Source organism: Pongo pygmaeus, chromosome 20 (genome assembly GCF_028885625.2).
Source record: "Pongo pygmaeus isolate AG05252 chromosome 20, NHGRI_mPonPyg2-v2.0_pri, whole genome shotgun sequence".
NCBI lineage: Eukaryota > Metazoa > Chordata > Mammalia > Primates > Hominidae > Pongo > Pongo pygmaeus.
In genome coordinates, this window is record NC_072393.2 from 21,006,990 (window position 1) to 21,033,024 (window position 26,035).

At 37.1% G+C, this 26,035-nt stretch overlaps 1 protein-coding gene across 9 annotated transcripts in view; it reads right to left on the reverse strand.

Annotated features, from left to right (window-relative positions):
- Positions 1-1,940: 1,940 nt before the first annotated feature.
- LOC129020572 (zinc finger protein 486-like) overlaps positions 1,941-26,035 on the reverse strand; it is a 168,107-nt gene continuing 144,012 nt past the window's right edge. For 3 of the 9 annotated variants that reach the window (XM_063658818.1, XM_063658820.1, XM_063658819.1), the window contains 3 exons: positions 15,716-15,842; positions 14,832-14,927; positions 1,941-4,907 (listed from right to left, as the gene is read on the reverse strand). In XM_063658818.1, coding sequence (XP_063514888.1) covers positions 3,103-4,907; positions 14,832-14,927; positions 15,716-15,842 — 2,028 coding nt within the window. In that variant the 3' untranslated portion in view covers positions 1,941-3,102. The other 6 variants (XM_054465120.2, XM_063658823.1, XM_063658822.1 and 3 more) reach the window with 4 other exon arrangements.

Consider the following 26,035-nt stretch of genomic DNA (forward strand, 5'->3'; position numbering starts at 1 on the left):
TGTTTCTAATTAGATTCTTCTATTTATTGTTTTGGGAAAAAAAGTCTTTCTGTTACTTTTGTTATCTACATAAAAAAAGATATCCTCTACAAATAATAATTAACAAATGTCCAGTTTTATTCATTACAAATATTAACATCATTTTTCTGGCTTATCCTTTATGCACGATTTTATACATTCACACACACATAGAACATTAAAAGTATATCCAATTATTCAATTTTGGTTGAATTTCATTAAAATAAGTGTTAAAAAGGTTTATTTGTTTTCTGTTTTGAGAAGGCTTTTATTGTTGTACTCCAGAGTGTTGTTTCTGGAGACAAAGTTGCTGTGCCTTAATAGGGAGATTCTTGGGAGAATCTAAACCATAAGCAACAAAATTTTATGTTAATAAATTCAAGACAAAGCAGAAAGTATAGATTTGCTTTCAGCATTCCCGAGGTGTTTAGTTTTTTATTAGTCACCTAATTAAAATAATGTTTTGTTCCAATAATTGTTCTTTTCTTCTGAAAATAAGCAGAAACTCATACTTACACAAAAACACTCACTTCATAATTTTCTTACACCTAAGGTTTATCTTCAGAATGACATGTGTATATTTAACCCTGTGCAAATTAACACTAAAAGTCTATGTTTGCAGGCAGAGACCACATGTTCAAAGAAAACTATATAACAAATATTTTTAAATAATTTTTCAGGATTCTGTATGGATTTCTATTTCTTTTCTTCCTGAGATTGAGTCTCACTCTGTCACCCAGGCTGGAGCACAGCTGTGGGATCTCAGCTCACTGCAACCTCTGCCTCCTGGGTTCAAGTGATTCTCCTGCCTCAGCCTCCATGTGCAACCATGCCCGGCTATATTTAATACTTTTAGTAGAGACGAGGTTTCACCATGTTGGCCAGGCTGGTCTTGAACTCCTGACCTCAGGGAAACCACCTGCCTCGGCCTCCCAAAGTATTGGGATTACAGACATGAGCCACTGGGCTGGGTCATATTCTATTTATATTTCAGTATAATTTTTATTATGGCCATAAAAATAACACTGTAGTCAATAACAATTTAATTGTACATTTTAAAATAACTGAAAGTATATAATTACACTGTTAAGGATAAATGCTAGAGGTGATGGATACCTTATTTACCCTAATGTAATTACTACATATTTTAGGCCTGAATGAAAATATGCCATATAAGGCATAAATATATATACATACTATATACCCACAAATACCAATAATAAATTTCAATAAGAAAAAATAAAAACCTAACCTATGGAAACAATATTCTTAAATTCATTTGCTGTTTAAAGCCACTGGCAAAGTGATTACTAGAGATGTTATTTCACTATGTACCAAATAGTATATTGCTACCATCTTTTACCTACACCCTTGAGTAAGGTGGGATAGGTTAGTTAGTGGAATAATGCTTCATTAAATGCACAATAGTCTTAACATGGTAAAAAAATAAAATTAAGTTCACACATAATCTAATGATTTTTAAATATACTGCATTTCATTACATAAAAGCACAATTAATAAAGTGTACTTATTTTAATATACTTTTAACTATAATTAATAATTTCACTATAATGTAGAAAATACTCTGAACACCTAGCTTATACATTACTTAATATAGGTTAACTACAATGAGCTTCTCCACTTATCTTTTCATCATGCATCTTACATTTTAGTGTCCTTACTTTTATAGAAAAGGTCATAAATAATGCCCAATAAAAAAAGAATCTCTGGTATCTCTGATGCAGCAAAAATTGCTCATATGCTTTCACATGTGAATAGGAATAAAATAACAGCATAAAGTAATTTGAAAGCTGTATGACATCATTATTCACTTTTGAAAAAACTTTTTTCAAGAAAACAAGTATACTTTTAATGTAATTACAATGCTTCCAAAAATCTCCTTTTAAAGCTGTATACAAATAATTTTAAACAATTTTTTATTTTTTTATATTTATCAAGTGTGGCAACCAAATAAAGGCTTTGTCACATTTTATACATTTCTACAATTTCACACTAGTATAATTTTTTTATATATAGAAAAGTTGGAGGTGTTGGGAACAGCACTGTCACGTCTTTTAGGTTTGTAGAGTTCCTCTTCAGCATGAATTATTGTCATGTCTCTTAAGAATTGAGAACTTATGGCTAGGAATGGAGGCTTATGCCTGTAATCCCAGCACTTTAGGAGGCCAAGGTGGGTGGATCAACTGAAGTCAGGAGTTTGAGATGAGCCTGGCAAACATGGCAAAACCCCATCTCTACTAAAACTACAAAAATTAGCTGGGTGTGGTGGTGGGCACCTGTAATCCCAGCTACCCAGGAGACTAAGGTTGCAGTGAGCTGAGATCATGCCATTGCACTCCAGCCTGGGTCACAAGAGTGAAACTGCATCTCAAAAAAAGAAAAAAAAATTGAGAACTTGTTATAGGCTTTGCCAAATTCTTCACACCTGTAGGGTTTCTGTCCAGTATGAATTATGTGTAATAAGTGTTGAGGACTTCCTTACAAAGGTTTGTCAGCCTGGTGCAGTGGCTCATGCCTGTAATCCTGGCACTTTGGGAGGCCAAGGTGGGTGGATCCCTTGAGGTTGGCAGCTGAAGACCAGCCTAACCAACATGGAGAAACCCCATCTGTACTAAAAATGCAAAATTAGCCAGGTGTGGTGGCACATGCCTGTAATCTTAGCTACACAGGAAGACTGTGGCAGGAGAATTGCTTGAACCTGGGAGATGGAGGTGATGGTGAGCCAAGATTGCACCATTGCACTCCAGCCTGGACAACAAGAGTGAAACTCCATCTCAAAAATAAGTAAATAAAAAAATAAAGCTTTGTTACATTATTGGTTTCTGTCCAATATGAATTCTCTTATGTTTATTAAAGTCTGAGGACCAGTTAAAAGCTTTGCCACATTCTTCACATTTGTAAGGTTTCTCTCCAGTATGAATTGCCTTACATTCACTTAGAGTTGAGGATGCAGTAAAAGTTTTGCCACATTCTTCACATTTGTAGGGTTTCTCTCCAGCATGAGTTCTCCCATGTTTATGGAGGCTTGAGGACCATGTAAAGGTTTTGCCACATTCATCACATTTATAGCATTTCTCTCCAGTATGAATTGTCGTGTATAGTAAGGTGTGAAAAATGGTTGAAGGCTTTGCCACATTCTTCACATTTGTAGAATTTCTCTCCAGTATGAATCTTCTGATGTTCACTAAGGGTTGAGGATAAAATAAAGGCTGTGCCACATTTATAACACTTGTATGGTTTCTCTCCAGCATGAATTTTCTTATGCCTAGTAAGGTGTGAGGAATGGGTGAAGGCTTTGCCACATTCTTCACATTTGTAGGGTTTCTCTCCAGTATGAATCTTCTCATGTTTATTAAGGTTTGAGGATGAAATAAAGGCTTTGCCACATTTATCACACTTGTATGGTTTCTCTCCAGTATGAGTTTTCCTATGTGAAGAAAGGGTTGCAGGACAGTTAAAAGCTTTGCCACATTCTTTACATTTGTAGGGTTGCTCTCCAGTATGAGTTATCTTATGAATAGCAAGCTGTGAGGACCAGTTAAAGGCTTTGCCACACTCTTCACATTTGTAGGATTTCTCTCCAGTATGGATTATCTTATGTTTAGTAAGGGTAGAGGAATACTTAAAGGCTTTGCCACATTCTTCACATTTGTAGGGTTTCTCTCTAGTATGAGTTATCTTATGTGTAGTTAGATGTGAGGACCACCTGAAGGCTTTGCCACATTCTTCACATTTGTAGGGTTTCTCTCCAGTATGAATTCTCTTATGTGTAGTAAGGTGTGATGACCATCTGAAGGCTTTGCCACATTCTTCACACTTGTAGGGTTTCTCTCCAGTATGAATCTTCTCATGTTTACTAAGGGATGAGGAAAAAATAAAGGCTTTGCCACATTTATCACACTTGTATGGTTTCTCTCCAGCATGAATTTTCTTATGCCTAGTAAGCTGTGAGGAACAGGTGAAGGCTTTGCCACATTCTTCACATTTGTAGGGTTTCTCTCCAGTATGTATTCTCTTATGTGTAGTAAGGTGTGAAGACCATCTGAAGGCTTTGCCACATTCTTCACATTTGTAGGGTTTCTCTCCAGTATGAATCTTCTCATGTTTACTAAGAGATGAGGAAAAAATAAAGGCTTTGCCACATTTATCACACTTGCATGGTTTCTCTCCAGTATGAGTTTTCTTATGTGAAGAAGGGGTTGTGGGATGGTTAAAAGCTTTGCCACATTCTTTACATTTGTAGGGTTGCTCTCCAGTATGAGTTATCTTATGACTAGCAAGCTGTGAGGACCAGTTAAAGGCTTTGCCACACTCCTCACAATTGTGGGATTTCTCTCCAGTATGAATTATCTTATGTGTAGTAAGGGTAGAGGAGTGCTTAAAGGCTTTGCCACATTCTTCACATTTGTAGGGTTTCTCTCTAGTATGAGTTATCTTATCTGTAGAAAGAGTTGAGGACCAGTTGAAGTCTTTGCCGCATTCTTCACATTTGTAGGGTTTCTCTCCAGTATGAATTTTCTTACGTGTAGTAAGGGTTGAGGACTGTTTAAAAGCTTTGCCACATTCTATATGTTTCAAAGGTTTTTTTACAGTATGTCTTCTCTTTTGTCTGTTTGAATTTGAAAATTGATGAAAGACTTTCACATATTTATCACATTGAAATATTTTGCAATGGGTAGTTGTCAAACATTGGTTAAGCCCATTATAACCTCTTTTGTGCACCTTACACTCATCCACACTTTGACATCCTTTTTTTAACCGTAAATTGCCATGTCCACATTTTTTATATCTTCTCAGTATCACTTTTTGAAAAGAATCTTTTATGTTCTGCTCTGGCCAAAGTTCTTGGGCAAAATGAGAACACATAACTGAAAGAGACAATAAAAACACAAAACTTCAACTGCTAGACTCAGATAAACATATTTTACAAATCTAACCTATAAAATTTCACAGACTACCTAAGGAAGATGACATAGCAAAATACCACAAGCTGTAATTTCTTCCTGGACATATAAATGTAACAAAAACATACTGACCAAAATACATTTGTAAAAAATGTATAAGTGAATTAAGTGTGTGAAGGGTCCTAGGTGAGCACAATGCAAAAAGCCACATAGAAGAAAAAGAAAAGTCTGTTACTTATACCCAACACAGCTCTTCCATCTCTCCAGTAAAACACTGTGCCTTTAAAAGTAAATTGCTGGCCTGGTGTGGTGGCTCATGTCTGTAAACCCAACACTTTGGGAGGTGGATGTGGGTGAATCACTTGAGGTCAGGAGTTCAAGACCAGCCTGGCCAAGATGGTGAAACCCCATCTCTACTAAAAATACAAAAAATTAGCCAGGCATGGTCATGGGCACCTGTAATCTCAGCTACTGGGGAGGTTGAGGCATGAGAATTGCTGGAACCCCAGGGTGGAGGTTGCAGTAAGCTGAGATTGCACCACTGTACTCAGACCTGGGTACAGAGTGAGAACCCATCACAAAAAATAAAAATTAAAAAAAAGTTAATTGCCAACGAGGCATGATGGCTCATGCCTGTAATTCCAGCAATTTGGGTGAACAAGATGGGAGTACCATCAGAGGTGATCAGCTGGACCAACATGGTGAAACCTCATCTCTACTAAAATACAGAACATTAGCCAGGGGTGGTAACAGGTACCTGTACTCCTAGCTACCTGGGAGGCTGAGGCAGGATAATTGCTTGAACTCTGGAGGCAGAGATTGTACTGAGCCAAGGTCATGCCACCGCACTCCAGACTAGTTAATAGAGCAAGGCTCTGTCTCACACATACACACAAAAATGTAAATTGCCAACTCCTGGTTTCTTTTTTAAAAAACAAGAAAAATATTGGCACATACATCTTTATTTCTGGCTTCTAGGGGCTTTTTTAGACACTAGTTGATATGTCCCATGACACAAAATGCCAAAAAAATCGTGATATGTGTTAGAATGACCCTTTGAGTCTGATGAGTCTGAAGGTAAATTATAGAGAAGCAGAGAAACTGCAGTAAACCAAACAGGGAATGGGTGTAGCAAATGATTACTTACTATTAACTAAACAATAAACATAAAATTTTAAACAAGACACACCCTAAAAACATGTTTGAGGAATTCTTAGAATCTAGAGTCAAGACAACTGATTTCAGACTATGCCAGGACAGAGCTATATTATAAAGACTGTAACAGGTAGCTTTTTGTTAATGTCCTAATCTCAATCAAAGGTTATAGTGTATATCAAATATTACAGCAACATGGCCCCATCAAAAAAATTATAAAATTTTCAAAATCAACCATAAAAAATATATAAAATCAACCATAAAAAATATATAAAGTAATTTTTAAATTTCCAAATGGATTGAACAGCCCAGTGTTGGTGGCTCATTCCTGTAATCCCAGCATACTGGGAGATCAAGGTGGGAAAATCACATAAGGTCAGAAGTTTGGGACCAGCCTGAGCAACACGGTGAAACCCTGTTTCTACTAAAAATACAAAAATTAGCTGGGCATGGTGGCATGTGCCTGTAATCCCAGGTACTTGGGAGGTTGACACAGGATAATTGCTTGAATCCAGGAGGGGAAGTTTGCAGTGAGTGGAGATTGTACCACTGCAATGCAGGCTCGGCAACAGAGCAACACTGTCCCAAAATAAAGTAAAAAAGGCCAGGTGCAGTGGTTCTTGCCTGTATTCCTAGCACTTTAGGAGGCTGAGGTGGGTAGATCATTTGAGGTCAGGAGTTCAAGATCAGCCTGGTCAACATGGGGAAACCCCGTCTGAATTAAAAACACAAAAAATTATCTGGGCATGGTGGCAGGCACCTGTATTCCCAGCTACTCAGGAGGCTGAGGCAGGAGAATTGCTTGAACCAGGAGGCAGAAGTTGCAGTGAGCCGAGATTGCGCCACCGCATTCCAGCCTCAGTGACAGAAAAAGACTCTGTATCAGAAAAAAAAAACCAGAAACACAGACAACTATTGAAGATCAGAAAAATGAGAACAAAAAGAAATACTAAAATAAACACACACAAAAATTGTGAATATAAAAAGTACAAAAATAACTGAAAAATTTATTACAAGAAAATATGTAAACATGAAAAAGCTGGAAAAACAAACTTAGATACACACAAATATATTTATAACACCCAAATAAGCAAAATTTCAAAAATCACATATAAGAATATAATTTTGGGTGCTGTAAGATAAAAATGATGTTTCGTTTATAAGCATAGTCTCATGAGATAACCAGTGAATTTATTTAAAACATTTTTGCATGTCAAAAGGAAACTGATATTGTTAAAGTTATAATAATAATAAAAAAGCTGTCAAATGGGAATAATACCATCAGCAAAATTGTACTATCAAATAAAAAGAAGTCCTTCCAAAATAACCAAATCCTGAGAAAGTATATTGGCACTGCGTACACCCTACATATGAAATATGCTGAAAGGAGTTTCTTCCACTGAAAATAACATAATGTAAGAAAACAACACATAATCATATGAAAATACACAACTTTCTGGAAAAGACATGCAAATTCACAAAAATGGTATTTCTTACTTAACATTATCATAATGGTACAGAAAATATTTTTAATTATTCTCTAAATTTAAAAGATAAAAGTATGGAAATTATTAACATCTGTTAATGAATATACAACATAAGAAATATAATTAACAAAATCAATAACAAAGTTGAAGGCAGATGTAATGATGAATAATTTTGGTATGTAACTGAAGTTAAATTTTTACCACATTAAAATACATTTTTGGATATTTTAGAGGTTTTATGGAGTCCCCTGGTAACACTAAGATTATATCTGTAGAGCTACACAAAAGTAAATAAGAGGGAACTGAAAGCCTATCAATAGAAAAATCAAAAAAACACAAAAAAGGTAGAAAGAGAAAATGAGAGACAAAGACACAACAATCAAATAAAACAATTAATAAAAATAACAGTAAAGTTTTCTATTTCAGAAAACTATTTAAATATATATGTTATCTTTCCAATCAAGAAACATATATATATATATTTTTTGAGATGGAGTCTCGTTCTGTTACCCAGGCTGGAGTACGGTGGTGTAATCTCGGCTCACTGCAACCTCTGCCTTCCAGTTTCGAGTGATTCTCCTGCCTCAGCCTCCTTAGGAGCTGAGATTACAGTTGCCTACCAGCACACCTGACTACTTTTTGTATTTGTTAGTAGAGACACGGTTTCACCGTGTTAAACAGGCTGGACTCAAACTGCTGACCTTGTGATTCACCCACCTCAGCCTCCCAAAGTGCTGAGATTACAGGCATGAGCCACCACACCTGATGGAGTTTACAGAGAGCCAAGATCACACCACTGCATTCCATCCTGGGCAATAGAGTGAGAATCAGTCTCAAAAAAAAAAAAAGATGGTACATAAAAACTTTAAAATTCTTTTATGAAATACAAAAACAATATGTAAATTTGCATAAATCTGTCAATAGATACACGATATAAAATAATTTTTATAACAATAACAAACTAGAAAAGGTAGAGACACAGTTTTTGTATTCAATTGAAGTTATTATGAGATTAAAACATATTGTTTTAACTTTAAGATGTATGTAATCTCCGGTTTTCAAGATGATTACAAAGGTAATATTTGTAGAAAGTATGGAAAAGAAGATAAAAAATAATCAAAGCATGCCAGTACAAAATTAAATGAAAATTAAGAAAGTAAAACAGCAAATGAGAAAAATATAACTACTAGAAACACACAAAACAATAACAATATAACTGGTAATAACAACTTCATTTCTTTAAGTAATCATTGTAAATATAAATTAATTAAACTACCTAATAAAATGAAATGTAACCTGAGGACTTTCAAAGGCCAAAGTAGGCTGATCACTTGATCCCAGGAGTTCAAGATCAGCCTGGGGAACATGGCAAAACTCTGTCTCTACAGAAAAAAAGCTGCCTGGGTGTGATGGCACTTACTGGTAACCCAGCTACTTGAGAGGCTAAAATGAGAGGATCATCTGAGGTTTGGAGGTTCAGTCACCAGTGAACCATGCAGATCAGCCTGGTTGACAGAGTGAGACCCTATCTCAAAAATAACTGAGGCTGGGCACGGTGGCTTATGCCTGTAATTCCAGCACTTTGGGAGGCTGAGGGACGCAGATCACCTGAGGTCAGGAGTTTAAGAGACTGCCCAACATGGTGGAATCCCATCTCTACTAAAAATATAAACAATTAGCCAGGTGTGGTGGTGGGTGCCTGTAATCCCAGCTACTCAGGAGGCTGAGGCAGTAGAATCACTTGAACTTGGGAGGTGGAGGTTGCAGTGAGTTGAGATCATGCCATTGCACTCCAGCCTTGGCAACAAGAGTGAAACTTTGTCTCAAAATAAATACATACATACATAAATAAATATATATAAAGAAAAATCTATAGAATGCCTCAGTGGTTTCTTAAAAAGCATACAGTATGCTGCCCACCAAAGATTCATTGTAGCATTGAGTCAAATAGGCTGAAAGTAACAGAAGGAAAAAAATGTGTATTTCATTAAAATTTTAACCACATTTGAGTGAGGTGGTCTTAATTATATTAGACATAACATGCTTTAAGTCAAGCACTACCATTAGGTGAAGACTGATATTATATTATAGTAAAGTGAGTTAATTTACCAGGAATCTATAACTATAATATTTATCTACCTATATGTATACGTGTATATAACATCAGGGTTCCAAAATATATAAAGCAAATATTGACAAAACTGAAGCAAAACACACACAGCAACGTAATAATTGTAGACTTCAAGACCCCATTTGCAATAATAGAAAATTCAGAGAAAAAAATGAAAAACAGAAAACTTAGACAACATTAGACTATATTATTTTGCATACAGAGGAATACTTCAGAGATTATAATTTATAAAGAAAAAAATTATGTGGCTCACAGTTTGGCAGACTGTATAAGAAGTGTGTGCCAGCATCTGCTTCTGGTGAGGGTCTCAAAAAACTTACAATCATGGTAGAAGGTAAATAGTAACTGGACATATTATATGGTATGAGACAGAGCAAGTGTGAGGTGAAGGAGCCAGGTCCTTTTAATGAACCAGCTCTCATTTGAATTAATAGAGTGTAAACTTTTTGGTTACCAAGAGGATGTACCAAGCCATTCATGAGAAATTTGCCCCCATGACACAAACATGTCCCACCAGGTCCCACATCCAACATTGAGGATTTATTTTGCAGCATGAGGTCTGGAGAACATGAACATCCAAACCATATTATAGACCAACTAGGCTTCACAGACACACACAAAACTCTCCAGTCAAAACCAAGATAATACACAATATTCCCATTTGCATCTGGTGTATTCTGTTATGACATATACCAAGTTTTATTAAATTTAAAAGTACTGACTGGGTGCAGTGGCTCTCGCCTATAGTCCTAACACTTTGGGAGGCCAAGGTAAGAGGATCCACTGGGGCCAAAAGTTTGAGACTAGCCTGGGCAACATAGTGAGATCCTAACATTACAAATAAGCAAACAATTAGCCAGACATGGTAGTGCATGTCTGTAGTTCTAGCTACTCAGAAAATTGAGGTGAAAGGATGACTTGAGCCCAGGAGGCTGAGGCTACAGTGAGCCAAAATTATGCCACTGCACTCCAGCCTCAATGTCCATAAGATCTTGTCTCAAAAACAATAACAAATCAATTAAAAAACGCTAAAATTATACACTCTATTGTTTTCTAAAAAAACTGAATGAAACTAGGAATTAAAAGCACAAGCAAAACAGGCAAATTAAAAAATATGTGAATGTAAGACACCTTCTTCAACATATTCTTGCTCAGGGGTCAAAAAACTTTATTTTTCAAAGATGTCAATACAACCTACAGTTAAAAGCTACAGTAACATAAACAATGTGATACTGACACAAAGATAAACAGATAAAAGAACAGAATAGAGAGCTCAGGAATGAACCCTTCTGTATATGATCGAATGATCTTTCAAAAGGTTGCCATAAGTACAAAATAGAGAAAAATCATCTCTTCAAAAAATGATGTTGACAACTGAATATCAACATCGATAAAATAAAGTTGGATTATTTTCTTGAATGATACAAAAATATATTTTAAATAAAATACTTAGACATAAAAAAACTAACACATCTTTTAGAAAAAATACAGGAAAAAGACATGACATTGTCCTGGCACCATTTTCTTAGTTATGACATTAAATGCATGAGCAACAAATACAAGAATAGAAACCATTAACTACAGTAGATGTCAAAATTTCTGTACATCAAAAGAAAATTTGAGATTGACAACATACTTAGAAAATGGGTGAATATATTTGCAAATTACATGTCAAAAAAGTTAATATTAAAAATATATCAACAACTCTAAAAACTAAACAATAAAATTCAATAACTTGATTTATAAATGAACAAACAAAATTTTCATCAAAAAACTACACAAATGGGAAGAAACATTTGACAGGATGTACAAAATTACTCATTTGCAGAGAAATGAAAAAAAAAAACACAGTGACAGCAAAATCACTTCACACCCATTAGAATGGCCACTATATATTTTTAAAAAAACACCAACTCTGTTGATGATGCAATAAAAATGAAACCCATGTTGGTTGTTGGTGGAGAACAAAGATGTAGCCATTATTTTAAAATGTTATTAATGTTCCTCATTTATATATCTACATACAAAATATGTAACACAGACCAGGTGCAGTGGCTTAAGCCTGTAATCCTAGCACTTTGGGAAGCCAAGGTGGGCAAATCACCTGAGGTCAGGAGTTTGAGACCAGCTTGGCCAACATAATGTACGCTATCTTACTAAAAATACAGAAAATTAGCTGAGCATTTTGGGGGGCTCCTGTAATCTGAGTTACTAGGGAGGCTGAAGCAGGAGAATTGCTTGAACCCAAAAGGCAGAGGTTGCAGTGAGCTGAGATCGCACCACTGCACTTCAGTCTAGGTGACAGAGCGAGACTTCATCTCTACAAAAATAAATATATAAATAAATAAATCACAGGAATGAGAGAATGAATGAATGAATGAATAAATAAATAAATAAATGCAACAGAGGACCAGGAAGACAAATTTGAAAATATATGGCTAGTCTCGGTGGCTCATGCCTGTAATCCCAGCACTTTGGGAGGCCAAGGCGGGTAGATCGCCTGATGTCAGAAGTTCGAGACCAGCCTGGCCAACATGGTAAAACCCTGTCTCTACTAAAAACACAAAAATGAGCTGGTGTGGTGGTGGGCACGTGTAATCCCAGCTACTCAGGAGGCTGAGGCAGGAGAATCACTTGAACCTGGGAGGTGGAGGTTGTAGTGAGCCAAGATTGTGCCACTGCACCCTGGGTGACAGAGCAAGACTCCATCTCAAAAAAAAAAAAAAGAAAAGAAAGAAAGGAAAGAAAATCCATGTTTATTGCATCAGTATTCACAAAAGCCCAAAGGCTGAAGCAACCCAAATTTCTCGATTTAAAAACATATCGAAAAATGTAACATATACATACAATGGAATATCGTTCCACCTTAAAAAGAACAATCTTGTCACATTTTAAGATGAACATTGAGAATATTATGTCACTTGAATTAATCCAGTAAGAACATTATGGGTACTGTATGATTCCACTCACATGAGATACCTTAAGTAGTCAAAATCATAAAAACAAAGTGGAAGGTTTGTCTGTCAAGGACAGGAGAGAGGGTAAAATGAGCAGATGTTACTTAATGGGTATTGAGTTTAAATTTCACAAGATGTAAAGTTTGTAGAAGTCTTTTGCATAACAATGTGAATATACTTAACATCCCTGAAATGAACAGCTTTTCTTTTGAGACAAGGTCTCACTTTGTCACTGAAGCTAAAGTGTAGTGGCACAACTTTGACTCCTCCTCAACGTCCCAAGTAGCAGGTACCACAGCTGCACACCACCATGTCTAGCTATTACTAAATTTATTTTATATAGGGGGGTCTCCATATGTTGCCCAGACTGATCTCAAACTTTTGTGCCCCAGGGATCCTCCTGTGTTGGCCTTCCAAAATCCTGGGAATACAGATGGGAGCCACAACCATGCATGGCCCTGAAATATAGACTTGAATAGATTTAAGATGGTAAATTTTATGTTATGTGTTCTTAAAACAATTTTTTTAAAGAAAAACTGAAAAATGTCCAAAATTATAAATCATTTTGAAAATTACCTTCAAATCACAAAAATGTTTCTCTCACAAAAGAAAATATATGTTCATCATTAAACACATGGTGAAAATAAGACTGTGTCTATGACTACTCACTTAAACAAGATAATTTTGTGGTCAGTTCTGCCTATATAGAAACTCACACAGTTACCTGAGGAAATGCTCTCTGGTACTTACTAAAAGCCACACTCATCCACATCCTGATATAAGGCCGAGCATATGCAGACTCGACTGCAAAAACATGCCATAGTGTCTGCCCTACTGAGCAAAGTCCTGAAGGATATTCAGTCTGTCCAAAAATAAAATAGGAATTACAACTACCCAAGCCCCTGTAACAAGCCAACTAAAGGTGAACCCTAGTGCAGACCCAGCAGCCTTGTGACCAAGATACAACCCCTCTTCACTACAAATTCAGAGGGTGTCTCATCACCCTAAGGGCCCAACAAAAGATCATTACCTTCTAAAATCATTTTATGAAAACATGAAGTGTTTGCTCCATCAAATTCAGACACCAATACAAAACCATATTGTGCCCATTGTCAATATTTCTATTTTAATGTAGCACTGGAAGCATGTGGCAGAATTAGTCAAAGAAATAAAAAACATCCATTGAAATTAAAGAAAAAAAGTAAAAATTGCTGTTTGTAAATCATATAATCTTATATTTAAAAAACCATAAACAGCACATTAAAACCTGTCTAAACTGATAAATACACTCAGTAAATTAGCAAAATGTAAGATTAACATACAAGTATATGTATGGTCTCATACATTTAAAACAAACTATCTGATAAAATAGAGAAAGACAAAAATCTTATTTACTATAGCATTAAATAATATACTTCTTAGAAAAAAATAACCAAGAAGGTAAAAAATCTTTACAATAAAAAAAGAAAAAATTAGAGAAGATCTAAATGAATTTAAAAATTGGCATATTATCCAAAGTGATCTATAGGCTCAATAAACTTTCTATCAAAATTTCAGTGGTATTTTTTTCATAGTAGTGGAAAATACGATTCTAAAAGTTACATGAAACTAAGATAACTCTGATAGCCAAAGCAATCTTGAGGAAAAAGAACAAAGCAGAAAGGTATCATACTTATAATTTCAAACTATATTTCAAGACTACATAGTAATAAAAACAGAATGAACTGTGCAGAAAAATGAACAAAAAAATGCAATACAAACTATTACTCTTATACATTTCAGATCTGATGCAAAAAGAGTACTTAAAAAATAGTTTTAGTTTCTCAAAATCATGCAGATATTTTTGTGTCCCCCAAACAAAGGAAAAGCAGCCAGATTGAGCAGACTCTTATATGTCATAAAGAGGACTTTGGCTCTCACTGAGAACTTGAAAGAAGCTCACCAAAAGAATTCTTAGAGAATTTAAAAGCATGATACAGAAAATGTCCCTTGGTGAGAACAAAATTAAAAACAAAACAAACAAACAAAAAACAGCTGCCCAGGAACTATTTCCTTTAGAACACAGCTTCCCAGATCACATTTTAAGGACTGGCCTTCTCTTTGATGTTGTGGCCTCTTATCTGTGTCATCTGTTGTATTCATTTTCACTCGCACCTACCTGGGGGTTTGGCAATCATCTCATGTCTCTTCATGGTCAGAGGTTTTTTTCCTTGCTCCAGACAGGTGATCAGTTCTGGCTTGGAGACAACAATACCTGTTTTATTAGAAATAAATAGTATGAATCTTGCTTATATTGTTTAATTACAAGCTAGTAATGTGCTCAGCAGAGAAGATGAAATAAAATATTCTAGTAAATTAAGACCAAAATACTAATTTATAACAGAAATTTCTAAATATTAAGAAATAATTTCAACTTGTAGGTTTCTTTTGTTTTGCTCTTGTTGCCCAAGCTAGAGTATAATGACTCAATCACAGCTCACCAAAACTTCAGCCTCCCAGGTTCAAGCGATTCTGCTGTCTCAGCCTCTGGAGTAGCTGGGATTACAGGCCTGAGCCACCATGCCTGGTTAATTTTGTATTTTCAGTAGAGATGGAGTTTCTTCATGTTGGTCAGGCTGGTCTCGAAATCCAGACCTCTGGTGATCTGCCTGCCTCAGCCTCCCAAAGTGCTGGCACCTGGCCACCACGCTGGGCCCTGCTTATAGGTTTTTTAAATTTTACTACCTGGTACTGCTGAATCAAAAATGGCTTGTGTCAATGAGATTTTCAGGTGGGGGCAACAATATTTTATGCCACTAAATTTCTGGAGTTACCACTAATTTAGAGTGAAGAATAGAGCTCAACTCAGGAATGCGGAAGTTTGGATTAAGGTGAAACATCTTGCAGAAATTCTTTTCTACATGAACAAATTCTGAAGATTTTCTGGAAAAAGGCCATCTGAAACTCCTTTATGCAAAGAATAAATTATTAAAAAACATTCCACTAAAAAAGAAATAAAACTTTTAGGGTTTTTTGTGAATTATGTATTTAAGTTGTCCTCACCAAGGAAGACCAGGTGTCTGTAGTTCTCTAACATCACATCCCTATATAAATTCCGCTGTGCAGTGTCCAGGCAATGCCACTCCTCCAGAGAGAATTCTATGGCCACATCTGTAAATTGCAATGGCCCCTGAAAAACACACACACACACACACACACACACACATATTTTTACCAAGTCGCCACGGGTGGAATTTTTGACTTAAGGTGAAATGAGCGAGTAAAGATAACTGATTCTGACTTATAGGACTGACTAAAATTATCCAATAAAACGATTTTCAACACAGAAATATTCTCTATTATATTCTCTGACTCTGAGAAGAGCAGCATAAGATCTACATTATTTCATGTATGATATTTTTCTAAATAATAAAGTATAAAATTAACAGCATGAACATGAACATGTACATTTTTGAGCGCTATATTTATGTCACATGGAATTACGAATATTTTTCAGATGGAAAAGACATGTTGAGTTAGAAGACACCTCTCATTTTTTTTTTTTTTTTTTTGAGACGGAGTCTCGCTCTGTGGCCCAAGCTGGAGTGCAGTGGCGTGATCTCGGCTCACTGCAAGCTCTGCCTCCCGGGTTCACGCCATTCTCCTGCCTCAGCCTCCAGAGTAGCTGGGACTACAGGCGCCCGCCATCATGCCCGGCTAATTTTTTTTTGTATTTTTTAGTAGAGAGGGGTTTCACCGTATTAGTCAGGATGGTCCCAATCTCCTGACCTCATGATCCGCCCGCCTCAGCCTCCCAAAGTGCTGGGATTACAGGCATGAGCCACCGTGCCTGGCCTCACATTTTCATACGTACAATAAGCTGAAGACCTTATGCAGGTTTTTTTTTTTTTTTTCCAGAAGATCTGGCATAAAGTCTGATTTTTTGAGTTTCTAACAAGCTCACCAATAATGTCAATGTTTTTGTCCCAAAAAGGATATTCTGTCAAACATGCAGTAAGTGGAAGAGCATATGTTTTTCCCGGTTTTCCTGGCCTGTAAACAAAGAGCCTTCATGTTCCAAAGAAAAGTATGTAGAAAAAAAAAAAAATGCTGCCAGATTTAATGTGATGGTTTATACACATCAGCTGCATAAAGATAATTAATAATGGGGCCGGGTGCAGTAGCTCATGCCTGTAATCCCAGGATTTTGGGAGGCTGAGGCAGGCAGATCACGAGGTGAGGAGATCAAGACAATCCTGGCTAACATGGTGAAATCCTGTCTGTACTAAAAATACAAAAAATTAGCCAGGCGTGGTGGGGGGCGCTCTTAATCCCAGCTACTCAGGAGGCTGAGGCAGGAGAATGGTGTGAACCCAGGAGGTGGAGCTTGCAGTGAGCTGAGATTGCACCACTGCACTCCAGCCTGGGCGACAGAGTGAGACTCGGTCTCAAAAATAAAAAAAAAAGATAATTAATAATGAAGAGAAAAATAATCAACTCTACAGTGAAAAAAATCTGTCAGAGAGCTATTTCACCAAGTGAATTATAAACCATTAACTGCACAAGGACAAATTTTCCTGATATGCTAATGCACACAGAAGAACACAGCATCATTGTTGAAATATTCCTCCCAAGGAAGTAAATAAAATCTGAATTTAACCATAAAGAAACATGTTTTATGCTAACTTCAAAGTACGGAAAATTCCTATCTTCTGTAATGTTTAGTAGTAATTTTAAGGAGACTTCATTTAGCACCCAAGAGATCAAGTATCTCCTAATAATTTTTTTCAGAGCTTTCTGAGTAATAAATGCCATTCCATATAAATAAGCATTTTCTTAATCCTGTTCTGCATAAACTAATGGAACACACAGATGGAGCCTCAACATTACATGTTCTCCATCTTTACTAAGGATGAAAGTTTTCCCCAATAGAAATCTTGAGTAGCCACACCTTTCCATGTTCAACAGCCACAAAGGGAACATTTTTAATATTGCAGATCATAACTTATTGCTGAGAATCCTGCATGGCATATAAGAAGCTATAACATACAGAATGCAGAGAAAGCTCTGGGATATAGAAGAAAAATATTTTTTCAGAGACACTTGACTGTCATAAGAATTTTAAGTAGTTAAACCAAACCCAGGGAGAAAAAAGACAAGTAGAGAAGTAAAGGTTTGTGAGTGCTACATGCATGCCAGTCCAGGAGGCAGAGTGAACACAGCTCTTCATCTAAGACATGTTTACCTGAAGAGAAGCCTTTTTTTTTTTCACCTCCTCCTCTGGAATTCCTTGTCAGATGAGATTCTCTGGCCAAATTACCCCTGCATCTTGAGAATATGCCTTTAAAGGTGTCAGTACCACATGTTTACCTGCTAGCATGACATCAACTGGCAGAAAAAGACAGAAAAAGACCACCCATTTCTGTTTTTTACAACAAAGAGATTCAAGAACAATGAGATGCTCCATGGAGATAAAAACATAAGTTTCTCCTTTCATGTCCTCTGGTGCCCTTTCTGCCACAGACACCGGCAATTTCTGCCACAGTAATGGAAATATGTGCCACACTGACCTGTCCCTACTAAATCCAAACAGAACAGGCCCTGTGCCCACCCTTTAGTGCAAAGGTGGAACTTCTTAACTCTCATGAATGTATTTTGAAACCCTCAAACCTGATTCTGGCCTCCCCTTAGAGTCACATGAGGCCCTTCATTAAAACAACGTGGATGCTTCCACCCACAACAATAAACAGAAGCTGTGGGGAGGGCACAAGACATTTCTGCAAATTGGCCATGTGATCCTAATAAGAAGCCTGGGCTGATAACCACTAAGCTAAGCATTGCCTCTCAAGCTTTAAGAAGCTTATAAATCACTTGGTAATTTTGACTCCACTTTATGTAATGTGATTCTGTAGGTTTGAAAAGGGTCCATAGATGGGTGTTTTAAACAAGTCCCCTGTCAATGCTGATGTTGCTTCTCCTTGGCTCATTATTAGCATTAGAGAAAGCAGGAATAGCAGAGGGTCCCTTACACTTAGAACTCTTGTCACAACCAAATACTTCTGGTACAAATAAGGACAACACATCTATGCTAAAGTTTTATATTCTTTGCTGGGTCTTTAAAGTTTACAGAGGAAACAGAAGGCAGCAATGTCTGAATAAGTCTGTATTTAAAAAGCATGTACATATGTACAAATGCAATGTTTATTAAGCAGGTACCTTGTGCTCAAGACTATGATATAGAGCACTATGCTGGGTGTAACATATTATGTGATTTAATTCTCGTAACATTCTGGGAGCTAGTACTCAGGGTTTAATAGTTTCCAGGATTTAGAAAAAGGACAGAACATTTTTACTCTTCTGTTTCTCTATTACCAAAATTTTTTAAAAATTGTAAAGAATAAAGCTAAATATATACAGATGAAACAGATATAGAAAAGTTTATTGTAGTTTAGTGAAAATTTCATTCTGTTTATATTTACTTTTTTGTGACTTGTGGAGCAACTACTGGATCTGCAGGAATAGATACCAAGTTGCTAAATAGAATGTCTCTGCCAACACTGGTTTTAATAGAAAATTTAAAAACTAAGACTCTACAATGCATACTTTATTTTTCCCATTTATCTGCTTTTGGGTTTCAGGAAATTGTGAGCAGCAGCTCTAGAAATGCTGCAGGATTCACCAGCCAAAACTCTGATATCTTCTAATCAGTTCTGTGAGGCAAGACTCCAGGGCAGGGTCAGACCTAAATAAGGCCTCCAAAAAGGGTGAATCTGAACAGGTCTGGGACAAGGTGAGGATCCTATAGAATTCTGTTCTCTATGCCACTGGGGTACTAACAGTTTTCTATTTTTCTAATCTTACCTAAAAGAAAGTTAAACCCCAGAGTTTCTGTAATTTTAATATTTTCTAGCACTGCTCTGTCAACTTTATACTCTATACTAATACACAATTTAAACAATTCCCTTAAGGTTTCCTAGGGTAATTTTATAAGAAAATCAGTGTGTACACTTACGAAGGTAAAAGAAACAGAAATTATATGGCTGCGCATAGTGGCTTACACCTATAATACCAACACTTTGGGAGGCTGATGCAGATGGATCATGAAGTCAGGAGTTCATGACCAGCCTGACCAAGATGGTGAAACCTCTTCTCTACTAAAAATACAAAAATTAGTTGGCTGTGGTGGGAGGTACCTGTAATCATAGCTAATTGAGAGGCTGAGGCAGGAGAATTTCTTAGACCCGGGTGACAGAGGTTGCAGTGAGCCAAGATCATGACACGGCACTCCAGGCTGGGTGACAGACTAAGAATCAATCTCAAAAAAAGAAAAATAAATTATAACAATTCTGCTGTTCATAAATATCCCTTCAGGTGGTAGGTACCATGACTGCTTCATGTATTTTTTTTAATGACCATAAGAAATGGAAGCAACTAGTTTATCTACTTGGGTCTCCAGATCTCCTTGTTTATCATCCAAGTACCAGGAAACTGGAGAAACTCTTATCCGTGTACAAACCAAAACAACTCCTGTCTGAGGGGTTGAACAAACACAGAATGACTCATTTTTCTTTACACTGAGACAGAAGCAGAATTAACCACTCTTGTCAGCCTGACACAATTCTGCTGTGGACATCCTCAAATGCCTCAAAGAAACCCAGGTGATTGTGAGGGAATTCCCAGTGACCCAGGGCTGATGGCCCAACGATAAGCCAGGCTGGAGAGACTCAGGCTGATTCTAAATAGAAAATAAAACTGCTTTGGTGGAGCTCCAGAACCTGGATCACCTGTCCTGATATGCTAGCACTTGGGTAAAAGACAGAACAGAAATACTCTACTCCAGTATCCCATTTTACAGGTAAACATAGTTGTGGTCATGGCTCTGGACATTTTGTGACCTCGATCTCTCACTCCTAAGATGATTATTTACACTTACAGATTCTATGTCCTTCTGGAGCCTCTCACATAACTGTAGCAGGTCAATGACAAAGATGTAAAAAAACTCAAAATGCCACACTCTGAAATGGGGGCTGTAAGATGTCTATCTTGACAACTTACAATGCAGAAAATAACTTGTTAATTTTCTGTACATTCCATATCCAAAGTGTGGCACTTTTTAAATCTCAGGCAGAGGCCAGACCTAATCTGTAGATTCTAGGTAGGATCAACCTGGCTCTGCATCCTTTGGTGTCACAGCAAATGGAGTACAATCAAAGGAGGGTACCCTCATAGAGGCTGCTCTAGCACATTCTAAGTGATAAGTCTAAATAAAAAAAGCTGACATATCAAGAATATAAGTAGACAGTTTATTTGGTTTAAGCTTAAGGATTATAACCAGGGAGCAAAGATTCAAGTTGCCTGAAATCTACACTTTGATTAGCAGCAGTTACAAGATTTGTAAAGACAAGAGAGGGACATAGAGTGATCTGATACAAAATTGTTTGTCAGAAGTTTTTATTTATTTACATAAATACCATTGATTATTGATTAGATATATATCATTATTGTTTAGGGTATAGGATATAGTATCCAATGTGGCATTGTTAGTTTACTTTATAGCTACTCGTGGCAATACTGAACAGTTTCAAGAGATGAATACACAGTTCAAAGGGGAGAGAAAGATGTAACTGCTCTTTCATTTTAACTTCTCTCTTAGTTTGATAACCAAAAGGGCTTGCACATTTTAGATAAATGTTTTTTATTTCCCAAATCTCAAGATCTGGATTCAAAATATGGAGCTACAGATTTAGGTCCTGAATGGCAGGAGTAGCAGCAGTTGTTACTTGCACATTTGTGAGCATTTCAGCAAGAGTAGAAATGGGATAGTGGAGATTTTCTTGTCTACATGTCTACTCAGTTCACATGTTACTCCAGTTTGGTGTGTTGGCCCCACGGTCTCTGAATCTGTTTAAGGTCTGAAAATAGAAGAGTCATTGAAAGAGAAAAAATGATTGATTGCTTCCCTGTGAAATTTGTAAAAATCTGATCTAGCCTCTCTAGAAGTGACTGTAGAGGACTCTAGATACCAAATAGGCAGAGACACAATTCTGCCTGCATATTTAGGGGACAGCATGCACTTTGCTGCACAAGTGTGAGTTGACTGGAAACCTGAGAGGAAAAGTCCCCTCTAGAATAAGTTCTGGTTGGCACCTCCTTTGTGTTTATATCATCTCTGGTAATTCTAGACAGTGTTTGGAAACAATAATTAAAAGACAGATTTTATCCAGCCCCAGAGAAACTCCACAATAATAGAACTGAAAGAAAATGGTTTTATTACACAATTGAACTTGAATGTGACATGCATCATGGTCAGTCTGCTTAAGAGACTGCAAAGGTAGAAAGATGGTCACCAATATTAGTCCACAAGCAGAAGAATTTCCAGCACCATGTCATACATAGTTCATCCTAAATTCACCTGGAGATTGAAGAGGCCATCTATGTATGCTAATTGCTTATATTCAATGACAAATAAACTTTTCATATCTTCATAACAGGAGATAGTTTAGCACCTTGAAGCCAGGTGCCTGCTGAATGTAGCCTCTTACTCTGCTACAAAATTGTTTGAATAGGGTTCTTTTTTACTATTTACATTTTAGAGCAGTGGCTCTGTACTCCCTGGCACTGGGCTACAGCACTCCTGCTTGCTTTCTCCTGGTTGCTAGTGTCCTCTCTTGACCTCTACCATCTGCCACTGAGGCACAGCCCGGAGCACAGCTCACATTTTATGTGAAGTCCATTTGCCACAGCAGCACTCTTGTGTCACATCAGAGAGTGAAGCCTGAGCTGCAGGAGGAGAGCCTACAGGCCTCTTCGGTAGAATTACAAATTCACAATAATGGAAATGAGAGCAGTGTTTCAGCCTCAGTTTCTACTTATAATGGTGACAAGGAAAAAATACTGCTGAATTTCCAGCATGACTCAAGATAGAGATAACCCAAAAACTTCTCACCATGACAGCCCACCTCATTCAGAAAAAAATAGGATATTAATAGGGTTTCTGAAATGACACCCAAAGCTTTGGAGAGACAAACAGATCTCCATCTGAGCAAGATTTTGAGAGAAAAAAGTTAAAACTATCTTAAGAAAAGCTCAGATTAGTTATAAGATTGATCATATCAGCCAGAAAATATTCCCCTAAAAGTAATTTCTCTCTAAACACCCGAAGTGCACAGCTACTCTCTGCATGAGAAACATGAACATTACGAAGAAAGGGGCAGTCTCAGCAGAATTTTATAGTTTCTTTTCTATCTCTGCTGTTCCGTCATCTCCTAGTCATTGAATTGGGGTTCTGTATTGAAATACATCTGACAACTTCCCACAACACTTTCTGATGAAGAAATGGAATCTGACTGTGTTCATTTATTGGAATATATTATAACTTGCAACATAGCTAACTGAAGAGCTACTATGGTTTTTGGTGGTCACATCACCTGTCTTTATTTGTTGTGTAATAGCAGCATACCAATTTAGTGAAATAAAAGATACTAAAATTTTGTTTACTCATAATTATCCCTATTGAATAAAGTAATAAACATGTCACACTAATATCTACTTACTGTGACAATTCGGTAGTAAATTTTCTTTAGATATTAGATACAAATATCTAAGTATGAATAATTTTAATAAACTATTAATAATATATGTAGTTTTAAAAATTGCAACTATACTTCAGTTAAAACACTTTATATTTCAAAAGTATAAATTACAAAATTAAAATAACCATGTAAGTGATTCAAAGTAAGTATTGCAGCTTTATATTCATGTTACTGTAGAAAATACTGTTTATGGCTCATGCCTTGTCTGCACATTGGGAGGCTGAAATGGGTGGGTCACCTGAGGTCAAAAGTTCAAGATCAAACTGGAGAACATGGTGACACCCATCTCTACTATAAATACAAAAACTTAGCCAGGAATGCTGATGCAAACCTGTAATCCCAGCTACTAGAGAGGCTGAGGCAGAAGAATCACTTGAACCCAGGAGGCAGTGGTTGCAGTGAGCCAAGATCATGCCATTGCACTCCAGCCTGAGCAAGAGTCTGTCTTGCTCTGTCTCAAAAGAAAAAAAAAAAAGAGAATACTGTTAAATGTATATAAATGCAGGTTGTCTACAAACATTACATGTAACTATGCTAATTATTCTGAAGTAATAAATAGAAAGCAAGATACAACTACTGACTCCACTGTTAAGTTTATACACTAGACTGTTCTTGTTTTTGCAGTGCAAGTACTTCAGCTTGCAAATATTGGATAATTTCCTTAGATTATCAGGTTTCTGTCAAAGAAACATAGTATCTTTTATTGTTTAACATTCTGTGTTACTAAATTTAATCCCATCTTTGTGCTAAGCTTTTGTGTGCTCTTAAAATTAGCTTTTACCTAAACAAATCTGTGTCTATTTTAAAGGGCTAAAAATGAAAAAAATAAAGTTTTCAGAACCAAAAACAAACAAGTAAATCTGAAGTACTAGACGATAATCTGGAGTCAGAAAAATGACAAAAGGGGCTAGGCGCGGTGGCTCACGCCTGTAATCCCAGCACTTTGGGAGGCAGAGGTGGGCAGATCACAAGGTCAGGAGATCAAGACCATCCTGGCTAACATGGTGAAACCCCGTCTTTACTAAAAATACAAAAAATTTGCCAGGTGTGGCAGCGTGCACCTGTAGTACCAGCTACTTGGGATGCTGAGGCAAGAGAAGGGCATGAACCCGGGAGGCAGAGGTTGCAGTGAGCAGAGATTGCCCCACTGCATTCCAGCCTGGGTGAAAGAGCGAGACTGTCTTAAAAAAAAAAAGAAAGAGAAAGAAAAAATGGCAAAACGTATTATTTAGCTGTTAATATGATTTACGTATATTTAAAAAAGCAGAGAAAATTGTCTACATATAATCTAAATCCCTTAAGCAATGAGAGAATAGCAAAATATTTTTTTGGAACTTATTGAAGAGTTTTGAACAATTGGACATCTGAAATTTGTACACTGTATGCACTTGACAGAATGTTTATGAAGGAAAAACCAGAAAAGAGAAAGATGTTATAATAAGCAGTGCTGGAATAACTACCTAGCATTATGTAGAAGACCGAAGCTAGACCCCTTCATCATACCATATACAAAAATCAACTCAAGATAAATGAAAGACTTAAGTGTAAAACTTAAAATTATGGCGGGGCGCGGTGGCTCATGCCTGTAATCCCAGCACTTTGGGAGGCTGAGGCAGGTGGATCACAAGGTCAGGAGATCGAGACCATCCTGGTTAACACGGTGAAACCCCATCTCTACTAAAAATACAAAAAATTAGCCGGGCGTGGTGGCGGGCACCTGTAGTCTCAGCTACTCAGGAGGCTGAGGCAGAATGGCGTGAACCCGGGAGGCAGAGCTTGCAGTGAGCCGAGATTACGCCACTGCACTCCAGCATGGGCGACCGAGTGAGACTCCGTCTGAAAAACCAAACAAAAAACGAACAAAAAAAACCACTTAAAATTATGAGAAACCCTCCAAGATAACCTAGAAATACCATTCTAGACATAGAAACTGGCAAAGACTTCATGAGGAAGCTACCAAAAGCAACTGCAACAAAAGCAAAAATTGAAAAATGGGACCTATTTTTCAATTTTGAAGAACTTAAGAACTTCTTCACAGCAAAAGAGATTATCAATAGGGTAGACAACCTACAGAATAAAGGAAAATATTAGCCTCTGACAAAGGTCTATTTTCCAGAATTTATTAACAGCTTAAACAAGTTTACAAGACAAAACAAAGCAAACTCATTAAAAAGCAGACAGGACGGGTACGGTGGCTCACGCTTGTAATCCCAGCACTTTGAGGGGGCAAGGAGGGTGGATCCCTTGAGGAGAGGAGTTCAAGACCAACCTGGCCAACAGGGTGAAAACCTGTCTCTACTAAAAATACCAAAAATTAGCTGGGCATTGTGGTGGGTGCCTGTACTCCCAACTACTCAGGAGGCTGAGGCAGGAAAATCGCTCGAACACAGGAGGTGGAGGCAGAGGTTGCAGCCAGCTGAGATCACGTCATTGCAATCCAGCCTGGGTAAGAAGAGCAAAACTCTGTTTCAAACAAAAAAAAAAAAAAAAAAAAAAAAAAAAAGCAGGCAAAGGCTGGGTGCGGTGGCTCACACCTGTAATCCCAGCACTTTTAAAGGCTGAGGCGGGCTAATCACCTGAGGTCAGGAGTTTAAGATCAGCCTAATAAACATGGAGAAATCCCACCTCTATTAAAAATACAAAATTAGCTAGGCATGGTTGTGCGCACCTGTAATCCCAGCTACTTGGGGGGCTGAGGCAGGAGTATTGCTTGAACCTGAGAGTCAAAAGCTGCCGTGAGCCAAGATCGCACCATTGCACTCCAGCCTGGGCAATAAGATCAAAACTCTAT